General features: G+C 33.3%; 3 protein-coding genes across 22 annotated transcripts; all 3 read right to left on the reverse strand.

Annotated features, from left to right (window-relative positions):
- Positions 1-3862: 3862 nt before the first annotated feature.
- Positions 3863-7543, reverse strand: LOC107915198 (uncharacterized). Of its 20 annotated transcripts, none has more exons than XM_016844357.2 (11): positions 7397-7543; positions 7095-7264; positions 6916-6990; positions 6575-6769; positions 6388-6494; positions 6234-6278; positions 5256-5377; positions 4847-4978; positions 4635-4748; positions 4460-4528; positions 3863-4357 (listed from the first exon to the last, which is right to left on the reverse strand). In XM_016844357.2, exons 2-7 carry the CDS (start codon positions 7194-7196, stop codon positions 5362-5364), a joined length of 540 nt encoding a protein of 179 aa, XP_016699846.2. In that variant the 5' UTR covers positions 7197-7264; positions 7397-7543; the 3' UTR covers positions 3863-4357; positions 4460-4528; positions 4635-4748; positions 4847-4978; positions 5256-5361. The 20 variants fall into 20 exon arrangements, 13 of the variants coding, with proteins under 13 accessions (XP_016699846.2, XP_040959335.1, XP_040959337.1 ...); XM_041103401.1 differs by having other exon boundaries at positions 5299-5377; positions 6916-7002; XM_041103403.1 differs by having other exon boundaries at positions 4870-4978; positions 6916-7002.
- A 6923-nt stretch (positions 7544-14466) lies between these two features.
- On the reverse strand, positions 14467-16313 carry LOC107915199 (uncharacterized). Its single transcript, XM_016844366.2, has one exon. The coding sequence runs from the start codon at positions 16199-16201 to the stop codon at positions 15074-15076; it is 1128 nt and encodes a 375-aa protein (XP_016699855.2). The 5' UTR covers positions 16202-16313; the 3' UTR covers positions 14467-15073.
- Positions 16314-17523: 1210 nt separating this feature from the next.
- Positions 17524-26364, reverse strand: LOC107915200 (transcription elongation factor SPT6 homolog). The gene is made up of 17 exons (XM_016844367.2): positions 26128-26364; positions 25930-26016; positions 25557-25689; positions 25362-25428; positions 24921-25071; positions 24704-24833; positions 24367-24613; positions 24082-24267; positions 23869-23991; positions 23382-23768; positions 23206-23313; positions 22334-23113; positions 21835-21976; positions 20540-21711; positions 19536-19745; positions 18429-18924; positions 17524-18157 (listed from the first exon to the last, which is right to left on the reverse strand). The coding sequence occupies exons 1-17, from the start codon at positions 26156-26158 to the stop codon at positions 17907-17909; spliced, it is 4701 nt and encodes a 1566-aa protein (XP_016699856.2). The 5' UTR covers positions 26159-26364; the 3' UTR covers positions 17524-17906.
- Positions 26365-26653: the final 289 nt, after the last annotated feature.

The raw sequence follows: 26653 nt of genomic DNA on the forward strand, positions 1-26653 counted from the left end.
CGGGTTTAGGTGTAATAACGGTTTTCATTGCTTTGAAATGAAGCCACATGAGAAAAATTACTATTTTACCAACATCAACTCATTATTTCTATGGGGTGGGAAAAAGGATATGGTTTTCCACCCAGTCAAACCATTTCCGTCGGTTTATTCTAAAGTGGGAGCACTATACAGAAATCACCCACTTTCGGGAAATATGAAACCTTCTAGCTTAATCAAATTCGTCACAAACCACAAGTTCTTTTCTTTTGTCCATATTGTTGAAAAAATTCACTCCACAAAACATTGTTGACGAATAAAAATATATAAATATAAATAAATAAATATTTTTATATGTAAATTAAATTAAATTAAATAATTTATATTTAAATTATTGAATATGAAAAACCAATAAATAACATAATAAAAACCAGAAATCAAAAAGAAAAAAACAAGTTTTACTAGATGTTGAAGCTTGTTTTACATAGTTTCCTTAAGACAGATTCGGCCGCTCCTACAGTACTTGGAGAAATGTTGGCCGAATATCTCACAGGATACAAAAAAATGATGGTCGAAGTAGTAGTACCTCTGCAGTGATCAACGAACAAATGATGTATTTTTCTAACACCGAAACATTGGAAAATATGGATAAGAAAAGAGAAAATTTTGGAGAGAAAATAATCTCGGCGTGGCGTGAGGCAGTGAGATTTAGCAAAAAATTCTAAAGAAAGTCTTAGCCTTTTATAGGCATTCTAAGTGGAGGAATTTTGAAAATATCTATGTATAAGGAGACAATCTGCATTAAAGGGGAAATTAAATCAATTTGATTAAAATCAAATCTAATTGATTAGAATTAAATAAAATCAGGATATATGTCCTTTTAAATCAAATATTGTATATATTTGCTGAGAAAAAATAAATTCCGTGTTGGGTTAAAATATCCGTAGGACCATTTTGGACTGAACCAGTCTGGAGATTTCGCATTGTCCATGTTGTGCGAGTACGCCCAACCCCAATGGGTTTGGACCTACTCTCCTACGTGCAAGACAAGATTCCAAGCTTAGTAATTCAATTATTTTTTAAGTGGATTCGCATATATATACTCATTCGACACTTGGTCTTTAACCAATATGGGATCTAAGCTTTTCTTTTCCTCAACAAATATTCACAAGTAGCTTACTTTGAACATCAATTTCTCATTCATCACTCAACCATTTTGAGCATATGATATACCGTTGTGAAGGTCTTATGAAACCATAATTTTATGATTCAATTCTCCACCTTTACCAATTGAGAATATGCCTTAAAGTTTTCATAAATTACAATTTTTCCAACAATCAATTTTGTTGCACAGCAAAAACTTAACTTTTTTTTTAACTTGAGTATTTGTGTTATTTATAACAATAAATCATTTATCAAATTAATATCTGTATTTTGGGGTAGGCAGTCTTATTTGTTTCTCGATTTTCAACCAATATAATCTTTTCTTCTATTCTCGAAACCTTGGTTTGCTTAAAAAATGGGCTCAAAATTCACGAACCAATAACACAATGAAAACTTATTGGTATTCCATATGGAAAACCAATTTCTCTCTACTAGCTACAAACCTGACAAAAAAAATCTCTTGAAAAATAGAATTTGCTTAAAAGAAAATTTCACTAAATTTCGACAAAGCAACTGCACTCAAGAATGTATATTTTGACCCAACTCGTAGTCTCTATTTATAGAAAAAAAAGAACAAGTGTCTTACTCAAACAAAAAATAATAATATTTTAATAAAAATATGTGTCTCTATTATTTGGCCTTTCAACCAACCCAATAAATAATTTTTTATTCTCAAAATATTATTTATTTAATTAATTTAATCAATTAAAGTATTTTCTCAACCTAATTTTGTTGGGTCCAAATTAATATTTTGACAAACAATTTAAGCAATGCCAAAAGTAGTGCCAAAATCTGTTCCAACTACTTCAAGCAAAAGAAATGTAAAATGCAAAAAAATAAATAACACAATAGATGTTTACGTAGTTTGATTTTCCTTACATTTGCGATGTCTTGCCCAGAGAGAATATTCACTATCTTAGTACCTTGTACAACAAGTGAATCCGACCTTTAACACTCACCAATGTTGACTTCTCACTTTTGTACCTAAGCTCTAAACATCTCTTTTCTAAGTTCTTCCCTTGAAAACTTAGGAGAGTTAACCAAGTAACACAGTTGATTATTACAAAATAATACACTCTCAATTTAGGTTCTTCACTTGAACAAAATAAGTGCTCTCAACTTATGTATGAAACCTATACAAGTATGCATACTATGAACTTGCTAACATAACCCAATCTATACAATTAATTATCTGTTAATATAAGCAAGATAATTATGACATATATAAATCACAAAAGATAAGACTTCCAATTAGCTAAGGATATCTTCCCATTAATCGACCTGGTTCGATCCTTAGTTTTAGGGATGCCAATAAAGTTCGATCCAATCTCAACAAATCTTCAAGATACCATAAATGAATAGATAGGGATGAAAGAATCATAATCAACCAAGCAGGTCACAGCCCAAACAGATCTAGGATTAATTCAACTTGAGTCATATTTGATGTATTGCCAGTCAAAATAATCACATCTATATATCTATCTTCTTGGAATCAATCACTCCAATACCCTAGACAATATACCTCCCCATTTGGACTTGATAGATAGTATAATAGTACTTGAACCGATTTTCTCTATTTTGACTCATCAAATTATGGACCATTTAGATTACCTACTAATATAAGCTTTCTCGAATTATGATCCAACCATATAATGCACCTTAGTATATTGGTTAAACATTAGGCAATAAGTGAGTCAATATTTACTGATACATTTTTCTTTACAAAAAGCATTGAGGATTAATATAAACAATATTAATGTGAATGGTGAAAGTTCTGTTAAACCAATCTATTTAAAGAATTACAAATATATATGACGAAAACCTATACTAAGGGCACTAGATCCCAACACATCTGGCTATTTCAACAAACAAATGGTATTGGGAATACACCTCCTCGTACTGCGTTTGGTGGGTTCATATGGCTAGCTTATGGGACCAACAAATATGACCAAGCAATCTATTAGAAATTTTATCCTTAGTGCAGTGATTTCATCATGACTACTTGAAATGTTCAAAATAATTGAATAAATAAAATTACTCCATTTTCATTTAATTAATCTTTATATGTTTGTCCTTAATGGTTTTTGTGTGAAAAACAAAATGTATAAATAAATATTAGCTCATTGATTACCTAAAGTTTAAGTAATAACAAATTGCATTATGTCCACGAATTATAATGTGAGAAGATAAATTATGATAGTAAGTAATATAATCCGTACACTACACCAAAACAGGCTTTTAGCGGCGCTTTGACAAGCGCTGCAAAAAACGCCGCTAACGATAACGTCGCTAACTTTAGCGGCGTTTTTTTTACAAACGCCACTATAGATCAAGACCTTTAGCGGCGCTTTTCCCACAAACGCCGCTATAGATCAGGACCTTTAGCAGCACTTTCCCACAAACGCCGCTATAGATCAGGACCTTTAGCAGCGCTTTTCCCACAAACGCCGCTATAAATCAGGACCTTTAGCTACGTTTTTCCCACAAACGCCGCTATAGATCAGACCTTTAGCGGCGCTTTTTTCACAAACGCCGCTAAAAGTGCCATTCCGCTTTTTATTAAATAAATTTTTGTAATAACAAATGGAAAGGTCAAATTTTATTTTGAATGTATTACTTTTCATTAACAATAAAAGTAAAATAAATTATAGTAATAAATTTCAACATTCACCTATAATAAATAAATTAACATAAACAATTAAATTTCCTAACAATAAATAAATAAATAAATAAATTTCATTATATGGGAAAAGAACATATATTCCTTTCATTATTATATAACAAAAATCAGTACTACAAATACAGTTATTATACATACGCTTCCGTTTTCTTGCGACGTTGAATTAATTGAACTCTACAAGTATCTATTACTGACAGGTGACAAAATTTTGGCTACCTTATTTCAATGTCCTCCTTATTTCCAGTCTAATAATAAAAACAACAGCACCTTAATTTTCCATAGTGATGAAACAACAAAAGAAAACTTTACTTATCACTCCATGTTTGACCAAAGAAAAATACCTCCATGGCTTCTTGCATCTGCCTTCTTTGAGTAACTACATGGCAATCTTGAGTAACTACATGGCAATCTTGAGTAACTACAGTAGCATCTGCCTTCTTTGAGTAACTACATGGCAATCTTGCGGCCAAAATAGCTCTCTAATTTTTGTTCCTTCATGGCCTTTGGCGCATTGTCTGCTAGAAGCTTCATTAAACCCTAATCATGAAATTCAAATGCCAAAACATCCATCAATATTTCAGATAAAGAAAACCCCAATTTAATTATTCAAAAAAAGTTAGAAACACTTAAAAAAATCACCTTAATACCCATATGCTCTTTCCGTTCAGCACCCTCAGCCATTAAAATAGCATCAACTGCCAACCTTACCTACAGTATTCGTATTGGATAACCAAGCTAGGTTACTGTCCAAGATGACGAATATGTACTTCTGATTTTAAAATTCTTTAAAAATAAAAAATGAGACAATCCATACCTTCTCAGGCAACTCCACAGATGGAAAAGGAAGATTTCAAGCAGCTAGGCAAAATGACTATTTTGTGAGTTTCTTCATATTCTAGTTCATTGTTGTCAAATCCACCATCAACACCTATAAATCAAATTGCATGGATATTACTATTTAGCCACAACAGATAGTACTAAGGCAATACAATTATTCAGAAAAAATTTGAAACTTCAAACTTTTACTTTTATCATTTTGTAGCTCTCACATGGGTTCCAGATGCAGAGTCCAATAGGAACAAGACATGCAATAGCTCTAATTCTTTAAACGTGCTAGTAGATGGATAAACTAGTTCCAACTTCTTTTATTAACAACAACTGTAAATAATAGAAAATGTGAGCAGTTACAATTTATAAAGTCCTTCCCATAAAACATTATCAACCAGATCTCAAGCAGACATGTAAGAGTTGTGTAATTATGGAGATACGACTTTTCGCAATACAATATGTAAAGCTTTTCCATTGCATAATTCAATTCGAATTCGCATTCTACTTAAACTAATACCATGGCTCTAAACTCAATAATGGGATTACAGACTGTGATAAAATATAGTACTTTGCATTTGTAAATGAAAGGATTTAACTTCTCGTTTACCTATGATCGAGTTCGAATAACTTGAAAAAAAAATTTCGCACACCTCATAAGGCATCATGACCAGCCAACGAAGAAAAAATGAGGTTATACAAAGACTTCACACCAATTATAAGGATGCATACCTGAAATGGATATGTAACAAGAATGGCAGCAATTTTAGAAGATCCACCCAGCACAGCATAATCAAATGAATTTTTTACATCAACTGGTTATGAGCTTGATTAAACCATGTATAATAATTGACAAGCACATAATACATGTAGACAAATGCGGGTATGCTACCAGTCACGAGCCTGTACATCAACTAGTATATGCCCTACCAACATTTAGCATAAAGTAAAACCAAAGTTCAAATAAACAGAAACTTCATCTACTTACCAACAAATTACTAGCACATTAAGCATATAATGACTTCCTAACTATGCTGTTCTATTTTCAGAAAAACTCCATGTACAGTATTCTGCAGAATAGGGACGAAGCCATGAACTTTGTATGAGGGAGCTAAAGCTAAAAAATTTTAGGAGCAGCCAAAAATATAATTTTTCCATTTATCCAAGGGGTAAAAGGCTTAAATTTACAATATTAATATTTAGGAGAGACTAAAAATGAAAATTTCCCATTTAACCAAGGGGCCATGGACCCTGATTAAGACTGGAAAAAAATGGACTTCCTTCCAGATAAAATAAGGAAAAAAAAGTTATAAAAGATTATACATCAAAATAATCATTAATGAGTTGAGTATATTGGTGAAATAATTACTCATCGTTTTTTTTTCTTTTTCTGGCTTTGGACCTACTCTCTTTATTGCCTTATCACAAAAACGAATCCGTCTCTCACACTTTTATAGGATCTCTCACAGTCCACTCGTTGCCATATGGTTTTCATGCAATCTTCTTTAAATTTTGACCCTTTGTTTGCAGTAAAAATCCCCCACCATAACGGTAAATTATAAATGTTCAGTGAGTATCTTTATAATACCTAGGATTCTTCAAGGACTTAACTACAAGAGGGATCAAATCACCCCTGCACATTAGAACAAGGAACAGAATGCACTAGTCAAATTAAATCTAAGACACCCGATTCTCTAGTCTTAATTTCTAGTCAGATAACCAAGTAAGAATTGGAGGCTTACAGCATACTATGCATTCTTTCCTTATGGAATACTGATAATCGACGAACATTATTGAGTGTTTCAACAACCAGAATCCAATCTTTAAAGTCAAGTCCAGGTAAGAGCTTCTGAAATAGGTATATATGCAAATCAGCAAACAGTACACCAAATATTAGAAATTGAAGTGTAAACTGAAAGTAAATTATACCTTAAGACATGTATCAACATCTTCAAGATCACTCAAGTTCTCAGATTCAATGTATTCTACTTCCGAATTAGCTACCTCCACTCCAACATTTACAGTTTCACCTCCATTTATTTGAACAGAAGCAGAGCTCTTATTGTGCTGCACATTTAAAGTTTCACCTCCATTTATTTGAACAGAAGACAGGCTTTTCTTCAGCTGCTCTTCAATGATATAATCAACGAAAACGAAGATATTTAATTATGAATCTGCGTTCAAAGATATAATCAACGAAAACGAAGAAATCTAAGTAAATCTTCATTAACTTTGATTTACGAAGAGCAGCACCGGGGAGGAAGAAATACCGCAGAGGAAGCAATAGATTCCAAGTGGGTCATTGGCTCTCCAACATATTTGACAGTCTTCTTGAAAAACATGTCCTGGTTGAATACCTTCTCTGCTTGTAAGATTTAAAATAGAAACGAAAAAAAAAACACACACACAGCTAAAAATTCTTAGAAAATGGATGAGAAATATTAGTTACTTCTGATTTTAACATTCCCAGGAGATTAAGTGATCCATGATTCCCAAAGACAAGCATGGCCAATTGAAGGAACATGATGCAATATGCAACAACGTAAGGCATCTAAATCCCAAACCAAGGCATCAACGAGCATTTGGAACCCCTCCTCTCCTCCTAGTATCACAAAGTTCCTGTCAATTATCATTTCCTTTTCCCATTAGAAAACAAATCAAAACCCCCCATACCATAATAAATCAAAACTTTGCTACTCCATATATATATACATATAATATCAGAAAAAGAATATATAGGGAAGAAGAGACCTGTTGTATGTAAAGATTAAGAGTCTCATCAGAAAAAAAAATATAAGGAAGAAGCAAAAATAGCAATGGGCATGGAGTTAAAAGTTTTAGAGGACGGTGTGTTTGTAAAGTTGGGGGTTTCAAGGGGGGAAATTAGGGATTTTAAGGGGGAAATATTTCAGGGGGAAAATTTATAAATGGCGCCATTTTTTTTTAAGTAAAATTTTTTTTTGACGTTTTTCATAAAAACGCCACAAAAAATTATTTTATTTGGAATAAAATGATACTGTTTTAGCATATAAAATGGTACTATTTTTTAAAATAAAATTATTTTTTGTGGCGTTTTTTAATAAAGAGCCGCTAACGCCGCAAAAAAAATATTTTATTTAGAATAAAACGACACTGTTTTGCTATGCTAAAAAATCTTTTATTTTGTTTGTTAAAAATTATTAGTTAAGTGATTTTATAAAACATTAATTTTTTTAATTCTAATATTTAAATATATCAAATGGTTTAGATTAAATATTTTTTAGTCATAAACACCGCTAATGTTACCTTTTCCGGCGTTTACAGAAGAAACGCCACTAATAAATTAAATTCTTGTAATGAAACGACACCGTTTTGAAAATTTCTAATACATATTAGCGGCGTTTTTGCTATAAACGCCGCCAAAGCTCACATATTTTATAATTTTTTATATTCAATTATTGTATATTGCATATCAATTTATTATTATCTCTTTTACAATTATATAAGAACTTATTTAGTATATAAATTAAAAAATATTAATTAATCTAAACCTTAAACCCTAACCCGACCCCGAATCTCTAAACCCTAAATCACTAACTATTAACCCCAAACCCCTAAACCTTATTTAATATATAAATTAAAAATACTAATTAATCTAAATCCTAAACCCTAACCTGACCTTGAATCTCTAACCCTAAACCTTAACCCAACCTTGAATCTCTAACCCTTAAATATTATTTAATATATAAATTAAAACACACTAATTAATCTAAACCATAACCTGACACCGAATCTATAAACCCTAAATCCCTAACTGATCTTAACCTCTAACCTCTAACCCCTAACCCCTAACCCATAAACCTTAAATCACAACCTTTAAATCAGAATCCCTAATCCCTAATCCCTAATTCCATAATCTATAAACCTTAAAATTGTAACTTTTAAACTGACCCTAAATCTTAAATTAACCATATATATACTCTAAACCATATATATTAAACCTAAACTATAATGATAATTAAATTAAATCTTTTAAAATTAATACTATCGTATCTTTCACAATTATATTTGAAATTATTTAATATATAAATTAAAAATCAATATTTAATAAATTTTATTCGAATTTCAATATTTATAATATTTTCCTATAACCCTTTCTCAGCCTAAAAAACCTAGCTAGTATTAATTTCTAGTGGGTATTAGACCAAGTAACAACCTCATTTGTCCCTTTTCATTCATTTCCAGTTCTTACTATTGAGTAGGTACTATTAGGTCATTGTTGTGTTCATGTTTGATTTACTAAATATAAAATTATTTTTGGTAATAAAATTATCAATATATAATATTATTTATCACGATATTTGGTGTTTTATATTACTTTCTTTGATTTATTTAATCGAACTATCAAAATTTATTATTCTTATAAAAATTTATTGTATTTTTTATTCTTTACAACACAACAATTTAAGTTTTATGATATTTTATTTTACTCATAATTTAATATATATTTTCTAGTAAAGTAGTTTAAATAAACTGTGATTGAAAAATAATAAATAGTTAGGAGTTAGGACTTCTCTTTAATAAAACCATTTTGTATTAAACAATATTATTTGTTAATTATCATTTAAATGTAAATTTGACCAATATATAATAAATACAACGAAATATCAATTTTTTCAACTTACAATAAAAAAATATAATTGAAACATTACTTGAGAATATATCAAAGAATGAGATAATTAAAATGATTTTAGATTTTATTATTATTAGCGGCGCTTTTTCAAAAAACGCTGCTAAAGGTCGAGCATTAGAGGCGCTTCTTCAAAAACGCAGCTAAAGGCCAGAGCATTAGCGGCGCTTTTTCAAAAACGCCGCTAAAGGCCCGAGCATTAGCGGCGCTTTTTCAAAAACGCCGCTAAAGGCCCCAAAAACTCAGAAAACGGTGTCGTTGGGCTTAGGCTTTTTGCGGCGCTTTTTAAAAAACGCCGCTAATGCTTATTTTTAGTGGGGCTTTCCAAAAAGCGCCGCTAATGCTCGACCTTTAGCGGCGTTTTTATAAAAGCGCCGCTAATGCTTGATTTTTAGTGGCGTTTTTTGTCTAAACGCCGTTAAAAACGCCGCTAAAAGCCTGTTTTGGTGTAGTGGTAGTCCGTAGAATCATATTGAGCAAATAATTCCTTTAAGGGACTATTATATCGTCTATAAGTCCAATTGAGAAGATAAGTTTGTTGTGACTTTCAAAGCAGGATTGACTTAGAAATAGAAAAATAGATGTAATTGTCTGAACTAACAATGCAATAGATAAAACTTAAGTTGAATTTATCCTAGATTCGTTTATGGATTTTTTTTCACTTGTGACATTCATTGTGTGAATTACCTAAATCATGAGTAAGTGAATAGTCATATGTGTGTAACTCATGTACTTTGATATATTAAAAATATGTACTCTCATGATAGTAAGTTGAAAGTTGATATGTTGACAACATGACTTGTGCATGGCATGATTTTACTCATAATAGAGGAATAATAAGTCAATTTTAAAAGAGTAAATGATATTCTCTCAATGATATTATATGTAATGATCATTTTCATCGCAAAAGAAATAATGGTAACCGTAATATAAAATTGATCGAATTAGGTGAACGAATTTAACTTAGAGGGATCGTGGATATCCTATGAGGGTAACACATATGATAAGATCATTAGGCTAAAACTTAATATATATAACTTTCGCAATGGTATACAGTGTAGAGATCAATCATGGTACTTTTAGTGGATTGACTCTACGACTAAATAATTTTGTAATTAATAAACAAAAAGTCAAAACGTTATTATAAATTATTTAAGTCATAATTATATATGTTGATTAATACATTTGCTAGCTCATTATAACTAAACGGATTGCATAATAAGAACAAATTATATTAATTGATTTAACGACATATGAGAAATAGATTGCATAAATGGTTATCCGTAGTAACTGTATTTTCTCGAAAAGGTAAGAGATTACTTGGTATTAATTTAATTTCTTTGGATTATTACTTAATTGTATAAATAAATTAAATAATTGAGTCCAAAATAAGAATTAAATTAAATAGTTCACAATTATTTTTTTCAAACAATTAAATTAATTTGCACATAGATTTAAATATAGTAAAGCCGTCATACTTTTGATGAAATTAAAGAGACGTGAGCACATATTTAATTTTGGAAGAATATTTTATTGTTGAGTTGAATACTTATATAAGCTTGGTTTTTTTTTTATTTAATTCAAGAGAAGTGAGCACGTATAATTAAACCGAACATGGACCGGCTCAACTAGTCCATCAAGGTTAGAATGTCTAGGCACATATTTTATGTATTACAAATATATACAAGTATAACTCGTGCAACACTCCTCTAAATAAATCCTATATATGTTGAAAAATATACACATAATATACCAAGGGAACACTCTATCAAAAATTAGTGGAAATTTATTTGAGTACTCAAATAAATTCTATTATTATTGGGTTTTTATTCTAAATTTGTGATATTATAATTGTAATTATAGGGTAATACCTAGGAGCTACCGGTAGTCCTAATTGGAATTGAATTCCTCTAAAATAATTCATTTTATGTATTTCAAATACAAGTATAACTCTTGCAAATATTTTTCTATATAAATCATATGTGTCGAGAAATATACCTACAATATACTAATAAATTATATTTTTCTTGAGTTTTTATTTTGAATTTGTGAGATTGTAATTGCATTCATCTAGCAATTATAATTCAAATTTAGAAGTTATATTTCGGTTTTGGGATCCCCAAATAGAAAGAAATTGACTTACCTTTCGTTGTTTGGGTTTTTGAGTTAGAGAATGGCGGAGAGATCAATCGACAAATTTGGGCACCTTTGATTTCAATCTCTCGTTGAACCTTGAAACATAAGTATTTATAATTTGATCAAATATATTACTATAAATATCACGATAAAGATTGGCCTTAAAAAAGGTTTTAAATTTTGGCTTTGTCTTTCTAAACGATTTTCAAACACGGTTAAATGTTATATGTTAGGAAAAAGGGGTAGTGTTTACGACATACCTACGTTACAGTCCTTGTAATTGTGGCGACATGCATAACGTCTGAACCATACATAGATAGTTATATTAGTCACTTGAATCAATCACAGGGTGAATCTTTTTTTGTGGAATTAGGTAAATGGTTTATGCCATTTTTCCATTGAATGAATAAACATATATGTATTGTCCAATTACATTGGTTGACATATTCTTTTATGTCAATTTTTACTGCACTTGACAAAATTTTCTTCTTCTAGTTGTCTAACATATAAATGGTTGAAACACTAAATCCTAAACGAATGAATAAAAATGGATTGTGGGAGGTTTTTATGTTTATTTAATCCAAATTCATAAATACATTCAATGGTCAGAAAAAAAGGGTAATACAACAAAATAAAAAATATATCATTCCTGATCTGCTTGGTGCATCGAATCTTCTATTATCTGGGCAAATCCAGGATCAACCATTACATCTGCAAAGTCATGACCGAAAGGTACAATAGCTAGGGCATCTTCAGCAAGAACGCCTTTGCCTCGTCCTACACCCCAGCCTCGGCCTTTACCTCAAGTCTGATATCCATCTCAACCGCGACCATTTTGCCCAACCCTAAAACTTTTGTTGACGAATACACTTATGCCACGACACAGTTATAGATTCCTCCCTCCAACTTGACCTCGAACGGCATTTTGGGTGCATGCTTCCACGTTCCTCCTCCGATGTTCAAAAACTGAATGATTGATCCAAATTTATGGAGCTTATCTAAACGGATACATGTGCGGTTTACTGTTGACCCTAAACCATTTCATAAATATCTCGAAAACTGCAAAATAGTCATTCTCGATCAATGCACTTTGTGGCCTATGTTGGAGATGATTACTCCAATGTGTCACGTGTCGTACAAATTTAACGGTCCAATTGCACTTCTAAACCAAATACAAATTTATAGGATGATAGTAATCCATGTTCTCTAGATCTGCTAAAATTTCTTGGACCATCCCAAACTGTTGTAATACCCAACACAACTAATGTCACTCGAAGCAAGAAAAGCATATAAGGGATGTGTGTACACAGCAAAAGCATATAATATAGTTGCAATCTCTCCCACTTGGTGCGCTATCTACAAAAACTACAGAAATAGAAGAAAAAAATATTAAATTCAAATTCCATCTTAATATTATATTAATTAAACTAAGCAAACTCCACCACATAAAAACAGTTTACCAAATTATTGGATTCCCTATTAATTACTCCTTGTATCGATTGGTCTTTAAATCGCCTAATAAATTACAAAATATCAGTATAAATAAAACACATAAAAATAATGGGTTTTTGAAGTAATGATTCTACTTTTACCTTCTAGCTAGAAAAAACCTAAGAGAGAACAGAAGTTGATATCATCTACACAACTGTAAAATCACAAGGAAACTATTCACTCTCTCGTTCCCCACTTTACATCCCTTGTACAACGCCTTGTATAGGGGCAAGCCAAAATGACAAATTCTCAACTTTATGTACCAACCATTCGAAAATTTGAAAACGGGAGGTATATGGTATAAACTAAGGGTGGGTTTGGATGGGCGATTAGGTGCAGTGCTTTTAGTTTACTTTTAGTCTCACACTACAGTGTCGCTACAGTATCTAATCTCACCTTACACTAACCACAGGTAAACGCACCACCATCCAAACTCACCCTAAATTGCCAAACTTTTCTAAGATCAACACACCTCTAATTGAACATAGAACACAATTTGTTTTGATTTTCTATCAAAATCTAACAAGTTTGATTGCATATTTATATGTTTAAAAATTAAAGTTGTGTTTGAATTTTTAAGTGAAACTCGACACTAATGAATGCCAACTTTAATTTATATTTTCATTAATATTTAATCAAAACTTAAACACCTGTGGATGTCTAGTTTAAAGTTTAGCTTTATCCACAATCATTTCAGATTTAAATTAAATTATTTCCATTTAATTTTCAAATATTACACCATGAAAACACTTACAAGTATCGAAGTACAATAATCATATCATAATAATTACCATGATTTCAAAAGCGCGCAGAAAATTTAAAGACATTGATATGCGCTTTAAACTCAAACATCCATAGGTGTCAGGTTCCCTCTCCAAAAAAAATTTAATAGAAAACTCAACCCCACCTCAATCATAATTTGAATTTAATTTTTTTTTTTGGAACAATTAAGATCACATTTTTTTTAATTGTTTTAATTTTGCATTTTGAAGGAAATAAGATCAATTTTTTTGAGCTTAAGACTTAAAACTTAATATATTTATTTTTTTATTTACATAGTTTTTTATAAAACTTAATATATTTATCTTTTTATTTACATAGTTTTTTATTGAAGCAAAAAACTCAATATATGTATATATATCAGGGGTATTTTAGTAATATTGCAAGGTAAGACGAGTGGATTTACCTCAAACCCGAGCCCAACCCGATTATATATATTTTTAAATTTCACCCAACCCAACCAGCCCCGCTCCAAACCCAATTTCTAAAAAGAATGCAACTCTTAACGAATTGGGCCGGATTTAAGTTTTGTCTTTGTCATCCCTAAATACATCTAGACTATACTTGTTTGGCCAAATTAGAATTTTGGACTTTTGACAATGTTGAAACAATGAATTATCCCAAAAGGATTCAGGCAATGCTGAACACGGTTAACATGATGCAGCACGAAAAAGAAATCACAACGAAAACACCACATGACACAGCAGCTACACAAACATTAGTAAAATCTATACAGTACAAATACTAACCAATCAAAAGTTATATAAATATAACATAACTTACTGAAAAATACAAGAACAAGATAAGAAGACACGAAATGGCAGGACAAAATTATGAGTTTTTAAGGCAATCAAGGTTCCTAATATAACAAAGAGTACGATCCACAAAAGAGAAAAACAAAAAATATAATGGCCACAAAGATGATATTAGGCAATCAAAATGTGAATACCACGAATACATTTTAGAACCGGTCAAACAGGAATGTGTATAGGTCTATGTGGCCTGGATACTTCATGTTCCTAAAGTACCCACGTATGGCATTTGTGTTTGGTTGAACATGGTTATTAGTGTACCATCCTTCAAATATATCGAAAATCTTACCATACCGGTCACATATTCAGTATCCGACATGAGTAACACATGTCTAGGCAACTACAAACTAGAGTCAAACTTGCTGATTTTGGGATTAGTTGCCTCATTCTTGCCCCCTGCTGGTTTTCCTTTTCTTAACATACATGGTTATATAAATAAGGTCCGACAAATATATTGAAAAACTTACCCATATCAGAACACATAATCAGCAGCAGGCACTCACCCTGAATCTGAGTAACATAGATCTAGACAACTATGAACTACAAAGTTAAACTTGCTGATACGGGATCAATTGTTTCACTCTTGTCCCCGCTTGTTTTTCTCTTCTTAGCCTGCTGGTACAAATCCAACAAACCTGGAATTTTGTCCTTGTTCTTAGTTATATATTGCTCCAAAAATTTATGTTCAGACCATGTCATAATCCAAACAATCTTCTTATCTTCTTTGATAAGTTTCATCGACTCCAAAACCTTCAAAACCTTATACCTGGGGACAATCCGTTTATCAGCCGAATGCAGAAGCAATTTCGGGTACGATTTAATTGTTTGCGCATCCAACTTCATTGTATTCACATAAAAATCCATCAAAAACCGGAGTTTCCTTTCGGAACAAGCTAAACAAAGAGGGTCTTTCCTTAAAGTAATAGAAATTTCCTCTTTACTCCATCCTAGGCTCATAAATGCTTCAACTTTTTTCTTCCAATTAGCGTTGCTAACTGAACAAATAACCCTAAGAGCATGTATAAACCTAGGTTCTGCCGGCTCGAGACCGATTTCTTTAATGGTTTTAATGGCGTAAACCATTCGAGCATGGCTTTGCAAAATGACCCTAGGTTGTAATACTAACAATCTCGATATTCTACTAGCAGCAACTGCTTCACTAATCATCAACTCAACATTTGGTCGCACAATGGAATTTAGATTCAAAGTCAACAACCATGAAGATGATCGTCTAATAGCTACCGGGATTTCATCAGCTTTCAAAAATTGGGATAAAAACTCTAAAGTTGGCTTAATCTGAGCATCCAAGCTTCGAGAAAGAATCGAAGGATTCGATAGAATGAATTCAGGCAAAAGCTTACCTTTAATACCCTTTTCGATTAGATACTCGAGCCTGGGCTTAAACTTTGAGTTAAATCTGGAATGCACGATTTCGGGGCATTTTTCGACCAATGTGGCGATTTGGGTAGTGTTGAATCCGTAAGATTCCAAATTTTTGAAGAGGGATAAGGATTCAGGGGCGGCGTCACGGGGTATTATGAGGCGTTTGGAGAGTGGAAGAGCGGAGCTTGAAGAGGGCGGCTTTGAAATAGAAGAAAGGGTTGGGTGGGAATGAAGGAAGCGTTTTTGGTTGAGTGAAAGCAGATTTCTGAGAAGGATTTTCGCCATCCTTGGGAATATTGGTTCAGCGTTTAAGCAGCTGAAGAAGCAGCCCACTTACCGCAGGGCTTCAGCTCACTCACTATTTACAGCAAATGGAAATCAAGGGTTTTTACAAGGGTTAATTTCTGATATTAGTCCCTCTACTCTGCACTTTAATTTATCAATTTTAACATGCTATTTTAATACTGAAATTTGAAATTTCAATCGTAATCTAAACCGTAGTAATTAATTTTGTTTGGTTAAAATTTATTATTAGTAATGTATTATGTGTAATATATGTTCTATAATTAAATTATTTTTAGTTTTTATAATTTTCGAATTTCAAAATTTTAGTCTTGATACAAACAAGAATCGGTAGTTAAATAATATATAAAAATAACAATACGACATGAAATTACATGTAATAACATAATCTAACTCAACAAATAGCTTAAATTATAAATTCACAAAAAAAAATTAAATGTGGTTTTAAGAAGAAATTATTTTATAGACCTTTCCACCATATCATCCATAGTCCCATCATCCTTTTTTCCACATCATATGTACATTTGGACTAAACTTCCAAATCAAAAATGATATGTTCTCTTCTGATTGGACGAAATCATAGATGATGAAAAGAATACATAAAATAATTTCTCGGTTTGAGTGGTATTCATGCTTGAATTAGGCTGGGATAAACTTCAATTATTATAGTAATTTATATATTTTTAATAATTTGATTGGAAATATGAATCTAAGAGAATTCAAAATTGTCTTTTACTTGGTTTATAATTATTTTTTAAAAAATAAAGCAAATATTTAAAAGAAAATAATAAAAGCAGGTGAATTTGACGTCAATTCTAGTAACCATGATTTTTCTCCAAATTCGGTCTGAATTGAGTCATTTTCATCGCTACTATTCAAGGATATTTAAACTCGTTCATATTATTTAAGAAATTAAAGGTTAATTTTGTATATCTGTCATTAAAGTTTTTTGAATATATTATATATGTAATTTTTATATTACTTTAGCTACATAATAAAATAAAGTAAGAATATTATTTTATATAATTTTTCACGTTAAATACATCATAATATAAGAAAATATTATATCATATGACATTAGCTACATAGTAATAATAATATTGTATTATATAATTTTTAGATGCTTGTGGTAAAAGAATGTCTAGCAATAAAACCACTTGAGTTCAAACTCTCAGGAGAGCAAGTGGAAAATCCTAGTTCAAACTCTCGAGGCAAGTGGAAAATCCCCATCTAGGCAAACTCTACTTGTAAAAAAATGGGAGAAATGAAATAGTCAATCAAATAATCTAGTCAGGGAGATGATATAGAGACAAATTTCAGGTTTCCATTCGTGAGAACATGAGAACTATTGTTACAAGATAAAAATACAGAAAAATGAATGTTCATGCCAAAGAAAAAACTGAAAGATACATTGGTCGTATCAGATGTATCTCTTTGATCCAATTTATACATATACAAACACACTATAACTACAACTACATGTTTCAGTTTATTATTCAGTCAGCAGGCAAAGCAATAATTTCATTTGTGAATTCTAAAACTAAACCCCCTACACCTAACACTACAGCTATCCTCCAAGTAGATAATAATATTACATCCTTTGGGGACCAATCAGCAGTCCAAATCACCATTGTCATTGCCAACCACTGCCACTGCCACTGCCACTTTGGGTTCCGGCACTGCCACCCTAACCACCAGGGAAAGCTTCCCTACCTGGAGAGTTTTGAACTTTAGCACCGGGGAAATTACCCAAACCATCTTCCCCTCTTTTGTTACCTGAATCCCGTTTTGGAGTTCCATTGTATGATGAATCCTGCCCCTCATTTTGTCCTCTGCTGCTGTTATATGAACCCCTACCTCGTCCCCGTCCACCATAGGGCCGTGGTGCACCACTTGGATGCCCATCTCGACTACTGCTATTTCTGTAATCGTTTCGGCCTTATACCAAACAAACCAACTAAACGTTAGACAAAAAGGAGACAAGCAACCCAAAACGAAAATACACTTGAATGTACAAAACGCATACAATAAAAGGACTAGCATTTAGAATGAACTTTTATTCACTACTATAAACAAATGAAAAGTTCTTCACCGAAATTAACTAATTGAAAGATCTCCCATTTATGCAAAACAAATGGATCCTTCATTTTCTTGGTTCATATAACTGTATTGTGTCCAAAATTTTCACGTTAGATGTTTCAATACTTACCAGTTCTTGACCCTGGAGTGGAAGATTGCCCCCTGTCGAAAGATTGGCCTCTCCAACTGCCTTCATTGGTTGGACCACCCCAACCACTACCGGTAGATGCCCCAGCAGAGGATCCAGCAGCAGGGCTCCGCATTGGTACCATTGCTGCAACTGATCTTATTGATGGAGCTGACTCATTCTGTGGATCATCGATATGCCTCTGGAAATATGCAACTAGACGATCAATATCCTCAAACATCCTTTTTCTGAACTTGAATCCCTTGGGATATAAACCAACATACTCATGATGCGGATTCGTACTTCGTATATAAGTAAGAATGAAAGTGCCTGGATGTTCATGAGAAATGCCAAAACAATAGACAATCCTCATAGGATACTCTTGTCTCTCGATTGTTAGAAGCTTATCAACCTCTGATTTAGTTCCCTTCCTGAATTTACGATAACTCAGCATTGCCTTCAGATGAGACACAAGGGGATCAACATATCGATCCATTACCTGCAATTTAAATTTTATCAACAGACATCCATTACATGGATTTCTATGCCTCTAAAACATATTAACAGTAACATCCATTAGATGATAGCAGCATCTGTTTCATCCAAGAATTTTTTTTTTAATAATATTGATTTTACTCTCCTAATTTAGTATTCTAATCATTAAAGATAATAAATAAGGATTAGCTAGACATTTTTAAATAATAAGAACATTGACTAAAAAGAAAAGATATACATCTCGTTAAAGAGAGCCAAAAGTCAAGACATCAGTTCGTCAAGGAGCCAACCATGACTTTTTTCTCTGAAAGAACAATAATTTATTCCAAGTTTAGAATTCCCTAATAGAAGACCACAATATTTGAAGCACGGACAAACGGATTTCTTGTATAATGATAACAGTAAAACAACAATCAATTTTTGAGCTCCTATGGTCAAATTAGAAAGTTCATCCTTCATTTCTACGACTGGAGAGAACTCCCTGCTGCAACCTAACTCCCATGCAACACCATGCTTACGTGGTTATTTCCATGGTTATTTCCACTCAATTCACACCCCTTCAAAGTTTTAAGAAGGGGAATCTCAGGAAAACAAGCATTTTAAATAAAGAGTTACCTCATCCAAATCCTCGAAAGTGTCTTCCCCAATTTTCAATGTCTTCCCAATGCGAAGCAGGCTGGTGATGTCCTTGTGCTCTTTACCACCTTCAACTATTTCTTTATGGGCGTAAACCCCATCATAGACTTTGAGAGTTAAAGTCAGATAAGAAGGTCCACGAGAACTGGGACGGACTATACTTTCTCCAGGCTCCTTGTCGCATAAATACTGTCATGAAAGGAAAACATAATAAAAGCCATAAGGAAATGTGGAATTTTTTAGAACGATTCAGGCATTGAAGTAATCAAAACTCAAAAGCAGGATTGGATAACAAATGCATACTGCCTGATGTGCAACAGCATCAGAAGATCTAAGTCATAGGGATGAGCAGTGCTGTCAAGGGTGTGCAAAGCAAACTCAAGGTGCTAAGCCATAGATATTACCGACACAAGGTGGCAAAAAAAAAAAAGCACTTGCCCGACTTAAGGTGCAACACGTATATTTGCATGTATTTGTACGTGTCTCTGTATATACATAATAACATTAACATATAATTATGATCTTCTATAAAACATGCAAAGTTCCTTTTTCTTTTGTTGGCCAGTATGAACGATCTCCTAGTGATTCCATGCCGGTTGTTGAATACACAGATTGAGAAGTAGAGTTTGAAATTATGCCCCTTCTTACGAGTAAAGGAACAACTAATGAAGAAAGTAAAAAAAAGAAAGAAGAAACTAAAGAATTTCTATCACGTGGATTTTTTATGCCTATTGTCTAACAAAACGAGCATCAAAACACACCTCATGTACACCTAATCAATGTGACTTGCTGAAAGAGTTTAGAGAGCTTTTGTTGCTTGGCGTTATGGCATAAATATAATGTATGTGCACACTCCTTGACACAACTGAGATATGTTCTGTTAATTTTGTATATTCTTTGGGCTTTTTAATTTTCATTATATAATAAATTCAATTCAAACAGAATCCACGTTAACTTAAAAAGTTCCATTACTTGTAACATACCTCCACAGCTTCATCAGCAGTAATATTTTGGAAGCGTGGATGGACAATCATCCTGGGCTTAAAATGCTTCTTCGCCAGCTCCTTCTCTTTACGAGCTTTCTCTTGCTCACTTTGAATGCTGCTTCGCTCCTCATGGTAGTAAGGATCTAGGTTCTGGACATGCTGGTGTCGATTGCTTCTCATCTCACTATCTTTGCAAACCAGGAACACTTGATATCTATTCTTTTGAATTGATTTAATCTTGCAGGTCAAGATGTCACCTTCATGCAGCCTATCAGATAACTCAATTATATCTCTCCAATCATCTGCATAGTCTTCTTTCATAATAATCCCAGTCAATCCAGATTCAAGTGCACATATAGCTCTTCCGCCTTGCACTCTTCTAACTGTAGCTTGCACAATTCGGCCTTCTGCCAGGGTATCCTCAGTTTCACCTGAAATCATAAAGAACTCCTCATCCTGACTTGGCTCCTTATACGGTTTACGCCAATCCTGGAAGCCCTGAATTAATTCCCTCCTTATATCATAAAAGGTCTCCCTCTTATTTTGCCGATCCTTGCTTTTTAGATAGTTATCAAGACGAAGCCTTTTCAACAAACCAGGCCGGTCCCTAACATGTTCTATTGCCATCTCCAATGCATCCTCATCGTCATTGTCACCCTTAAGATCCTCATCATAAACATCTTTGGCCAACTCTTGGGCAACAAGATAAGATTCTGGATGTATTCTAGTGTCATCCAACAAATCAATGAACTGGCTGCTGTTGGCAGCAAGCCCACTCCGTCTGACGCGCAGAAAGGCTACCGCATTAACAAACACCTTCTTATCAAGTCCATGGGCTGACAAAAAGTCTTTCCTAGTAAAAATTGTTCCAACTCTGACCAATGATCTCTGCAGTGATGCCGCCTTTCTAGGTCCAAGACCAGAAATGAATTGCAAAGGAGCAAACAACCATTCATGACTTGCAGCCAAATTAGCATCAAGGCCCACCTGATTTGTGACATCAACCAAAACCTGTTCAATCATGCCATACTTCTCATCTGCCGTGAGGAAGTTCTCCATTGGATTAAGCTTCCAAGAGAGTATCTCCTTCCCTGGGCCACACAATGTGGCAACCATCGCTAATGGATTTTGAAGATAACGCCCAAGGGCAACAGCCCGCCTAACAATGCCTAATATCATTCATATAAAAGACAGAACATCTTCATCAACAGAAAAAGATGGATGAAAAACTTTGTAATAGAACAGTTCAACAAAGATGGGTATAATTTTGTGAATATGAGAATCCGTTTTACCTGACTGGCCAGGGAGCTGATCTGTTGAAATCCTAGAATTTTCATAGAGACGGGGTAGAGATTCATCCCCATATACTATGCTCAGCTCATCCATTTCATGCCCAACATCCCTAGGATTTTCCTCCACCATCTTAAAAATAATCTGGTGAAGAATCAAACAAATAAGCAGCATAAGAAATGGAGAAACTATATAAAGAAACACTCAATACTCTAAAATGATAGAACCATCTTTAGTTAAAAACAATCATATTTTCTGAAATGATTCATGCACTTGATTAAAGATAATCAGCCTCCTCAAGGCTTTAGGAAATTTAGTCAAAAGACATTTCAAGCAAGATTAGCAACCTAACAAGTAGTAGAAGCCAAATAACCTAGATAAAATACTAAGAAAACAAGAAGTGTTTCTTTTACTGAAGAAAACAAAACTAAAAGATAAAATACACAAATCATTTTAGACAAACGGAGAAAACACCTAACATGTCAACAATGATAAGCCTACCTCATAGATATCATCCTTCAATCGAGTACAAGACAAATTCACAGCTCCAAGAACAACGACGTGTGGTTGATGATCGGTCATGAACTTCAAAACACGTTGCTGATCATTTTTCTTGCGTTGCTGATCATGTACATTTTGAGACCGTAATGTAAGAGCAGCAGTATAAAGCACATCAAGCACCTCCCCAGATGAATCCAACATCACAAAAGTGGTTGCAGGCTTCCCAGGGCCCCAACAGCAGGCCATGACCCGTGGTGCAGTTTCCTCATCAGAACTAACATCACTTTCTTTCTTTTGATAAGGCCCCACAGAAACCTTATTCCACAAGTCCTTGCCATATTCCAAAAGTAACCGGTTCTTAGCTCTACTTGCCAACAAGGACCTTGCTTCTTTCTCCATTGAGGGTAAAAGAAAACCAAAAAGAGCATCATGCAGTATTAGCTTTCTCTGCTCATTCCATTGTTGAGCAGATTTGCTAACACCATTACTAAGATATTGGTCATTACATTCTTTAATCAACTTATTAAGAAACTTTTCTGGCAGCTTAATAGTTACTTGAAGAAGCTTCTCCTCTTCAGCCTTCTGGATAAGGAGCCATTGTGCATCATCAAATCTGGTCAAAGGTTTTTCACGCAACCATTTCACACCAGCAAACTGATGGAAAGAATCAATTGCTATTTTTCCATCAGGGGTAGGGCTGGTTGATACTACAGCATTATCCATAAAGATATTCCGAACACATCTCTTGGCAGACGGCTCACAGCTTATCTCAACCGCAGCCTAGGAAATTAGAACCATAAATAACTACACATGGTACAATGAGATTTATTATCAACAATATTACAGTATTTGCTTAGAATAACAATGTATACCATATGCCTGGCTCCTTTAAGGACAGCTTGTGGAGTCTCAAACATTGCACATGTAAAATTTGAAGCTATCTCCTCTGGTGTCTCCTTTGCATCTTCCAACTCATCATCCTAAAATTAAATGAAGCAAGAACATTAGATCTCAACACAATATAACAGAAACTACAAATCATACTCACCATCTTTTCCAGAGATAGATGTGCTCCAAGTTGCTCAGCACTGTATCCAAACTTGCTGGCAACCTCCCACAGGCCAGCCTTATTGCAAATACTATATTGTGATCTCCTCTTGGGCCTCTTATATTGGCCTTCATCAACACCAACCTCCCCAGGTGGGAAATGCAAGTTAAACTTGGCATCAACATCGTCAACTTCCCTTTCTGACTCTGCGCCCCTGAGATCTTTAAGAATTGATTCAAAAAGCTGTTGGTTCAAATTAAGTCTTGGTTCATCATATATGCGTCGTGATTCTTCTTCAAACCGCTTATTGTAGTGCAACTGAAGACCACTCTTTCTCTTTTGAAGAAGCAGCCATTTTCGGTCAAGGTCCTGAATTGCCCAAAGCACCTAAATAGAAGCATTGTAGCTGTTAATCACAAAAAAAACCTTTCCATAAATTATGGCTTGATTAGATACAAATTCATAGTTCCATGACAAGCCCAGTTACCCTGTGCCACTTCATTGTAGGTGCTTTTTCAGATTTATCCTGATCATCATCAACATCATGTTGCTCAGGATCTTGAAGCAGAGTAAGACACTGCTCCTTGCGATACATCGCAATAAAGGGAATCTGCAAGCAAGAAAGAATGCAAGAATACTAAGAAAATATAAACCAGCGCATGAGATAAATCATTTATCAATCAAGTCAGGAAGTACTAACATCTAACTTCTGTACATGAGTTAGATCCAAAAATCTCATAATGTCATCCTTGTTTATAAAATGATCCTGCCTTTCTTTACCAAATAATGGTACTGCACCATTTATAAGTTGGTTAAATATCCAGGTGCTCTCTTCAATTATGCTGAGTTCATCTATTGGAGGAGTCCCGGTGCTTTCCTCTGAGATCTGGAAACAGAAAAGTAAAGCCAATCAAGACTTGCATTAAGAGAGACAAAAGGAAAACATATATATATTTGTAACATTTTTTAAACCAAATCAACAAACCTGCATTCTTTCTGGAACATCAGTCATCCGAATTTGGTCATCCTTTTCGGTCATGTACTTTTCAGAAAGAACAGTTGGTTCAAATTGATCTTCAAGTCGCCCTTCTTTCTGCTCACTAGAATCTAAGCCCTGTTTGCGTAACAGCAGGAGTTCATCCACATCACCAAAGATATCTATAGCTTCCTTTAAAGCAGATGATGAAACATCCGGTGCATGCCTTGACTTCTTATTCTTCATCTTCTTCCGTCTGCAAACAAGTTACTTAATAAAGAGAACTCCAAAAGTCCAAAGTTAAATGTATAAAGGACTCCATATTCATGCTGTACAAAAGTTGTACCTAACAGAAGCTCCATGCTCCTCATCTTCTTCTACAATAAAGTCTGCCATTTCATCTTCTTCACCCATATCTCCATCCTCTTCCTCTTCTATTGGCTCTTCATCTTCAGCAATATCTTCAAGAGGTTGTCCTAAAACATTGCATATGTCAACCAGATAGTTCTTCAAAACTGCATAAAAATAATAATGATAATGGACAGTATGTTCAATGCACAAACCATCATCATCACCAAATAGAGTACGCTTAAGCTTTTCCTCAGCAGTTGCGCTACCCTTCATGCCTCCATCAAACTCATCATCAGAAAGTCCAAATTGCTCCTCATCAAAATCTCTCCGAGCCTTTTTTAACCGCTTAAATTTCTTGCTTCCCTGGATTAAAAAAAAAGAAAAGACGAACCAAAACCCCAAATAAATAGTTAATCGAGCTGTGCAAGAAAACAGATGTTAAATTTGAACCATTGTCTTCAGTTTAATGTTTTATTGTATAACAATTTTCAATTCAACAGGGATAAAACCAATCAATATGATCAAATTTCAATAACAATGGAAAGAACTTAAATGATGTACAATATTCCATTTCGAAACATAAATGATTAAATGATATAGAAATTTAACAATCATAATGTTTTCATTAAGGTAGGGAAACAAAATCTTACAACCTTCGGTACATTAACATCATTCTCCCGTAGAAGCTCATAGTCATCTTCATCAAGGTCCTCAGCTTCCCTGAAAACATTGATATAAAATATCAGAAATTGGCGAAGCTAACCTGTTGGACCTAGGAACATCATATAAAGTTCTCTTTTGAACAAGTGTAGCAATCACATATTATCATAGGAGGAAAAAATATTAACTTCTTCTTTCTTTTTTTCTTTTTCTTCCGCCTCTCTTCGTCACTATCTTCCCTCTCTTCATCTTCATCTACATCTTCATCCTCCACATCATCAACTATGAATCCATCATTCTCATACTCATCCTGCCCATCTTCTGTTCAAACCAAACATAAATAAATAACTAAAAATAATTCAAGAACAATTAACAAAAAAAGAATAACACTTTAACACCCCCTCCCCAAAATATTATATCCATCACGCCATTTAGCCCTAATTTTCTTCATTTTCATTATTTCCCTTAAAAAAGGTTAACTAGAAAACAGAACCCAGAATTTAGAAAGCTATTCCCAAGCTCTGAAATGAGAAATCAGATCTAAAAAAAACTAAGTAATACCGTCTTCTTCATCCTCGTCATCAGGGTCGCGGTCATTGATATTGTCCCCTTCCATCGGCTCTCCTTCCTCGTCGACCTCCAACTCATCTGCAAGAATGAACCCAAAATCAAAATAGAGAATCTTTGAGAAAAAGATAGAACTTCAATAGTGAAAATTAAAGAAAAAGAAGTTAGGGGTTTGATTTCCGCGGGTTTAACCTTCTTCATCAGAGAAAACGTTTCTTCCCATGCTTCCGAGAAAACCGAAGTAGCAAGAAACAGAGAAAATGAATAAAAATTGAAACCAGTTATCCTTTCTTCTCTGTAAAAACCCTAGTAAAATAATTGGAGAAGCCACATTTCTACTGTTCCGAACTTCTGATATATATAATTTTTTTAAGTTAAAAAAAAAAAGACAACAGCTGAAGTCAGTCTACGTGTTCCTGGTGGGGGATGATTCCGAGTAGGATAAAAACTCACGAATAAAGAAAAAAAAAATAGCTGTTGTCTCCTTTTTTTTTCTTCAAATGGGTTAATACTAAAGAAGATAAGAGACTTTTAACTGAGATAAAAGATTCGATTTTTAATATTAAAGTTATTATATTTATAAGATAATTTTCAATATTATTTTTAAAAATTTTCAATATTATTAAATTAACACGATTTTCAATACTTTAATAATTTTCAAAAAATATTACAAGTCAAATATTATTATATTAAAAAATTCTAAATTTATGTAAAATTT

The sequence above is a fragment of the Gossypium hirsutum genome, chromosome D10 (assembly GCF_007990345.1).
Source record: "Gossypium hirsutum isolate 1008001.06 chromosome D10, Gossypium_hirsutum_v2.1, whole genome shotgun sequence".
NCBI lineage: Eukaryota > Viridiplantae > Streptophyta > Magnoliopsida > Malvales > Malvaceae > Gossypium > Gossypium hirsutum.

What these genes read in the sequence shown, in the direction of transcription:
- LOC107915198 (XM_041103406.1), bottom strand. Translation starts at nt 7,196, where the DNA reads ATGCCTTACGTTGTTGCATATTGCATCATGTTCCTTCAATTGGCCATG. An exon ending in ATGTTGATACATGTCTTAAG is followed by an intron (nt 6,495 to 6,574) that starts GTATAATTTACT and finishes TACCTATTTCAG; the next exon opens with AAGCTCTTACCTGGACTTGA. An exon ending in GAAAGAATGCATAGTATGCT is followed by an intron (nt 6,279 to 6,387) that starts GTAAGCCTCCAA and finishes TCTAATGTGCAG; the next exon opens with GGGTGATTTGATCCCTCTTG.
- LOC107915199 (XM_016844366.2), bottom strand. Translation starts at nt 16,201, where the DNA reads ATGGCGAAAATCCTTCTCAGAAATCTGCTTTCACTCAACCAAAAACGC.
- LOC107915200 (XM_016844367.2), bottom strand. Translation starts at nt 26,158, where the DNA reads ATGGGAAGAAACGTTTTCTCTGATGAAGAAG. An exon ending in TTAAAGGAGCCAGGCATATG is followed by an intron (nt 23,114 to 23,205) that starts GTATACATTGTT and finishes CTAATTTCCTAG; the next exon opens with GCTGCGGTTGAGATAAGCTG. An exon ending in CTTTCGAGGATTTGGATGAG is followed by an intron (nt 18,925 to 19,535) that starts GTAACTCTTTAT and finishes TTTAAATTGCAG; the next exon opens with GTAATGGATCGATATGTTGA.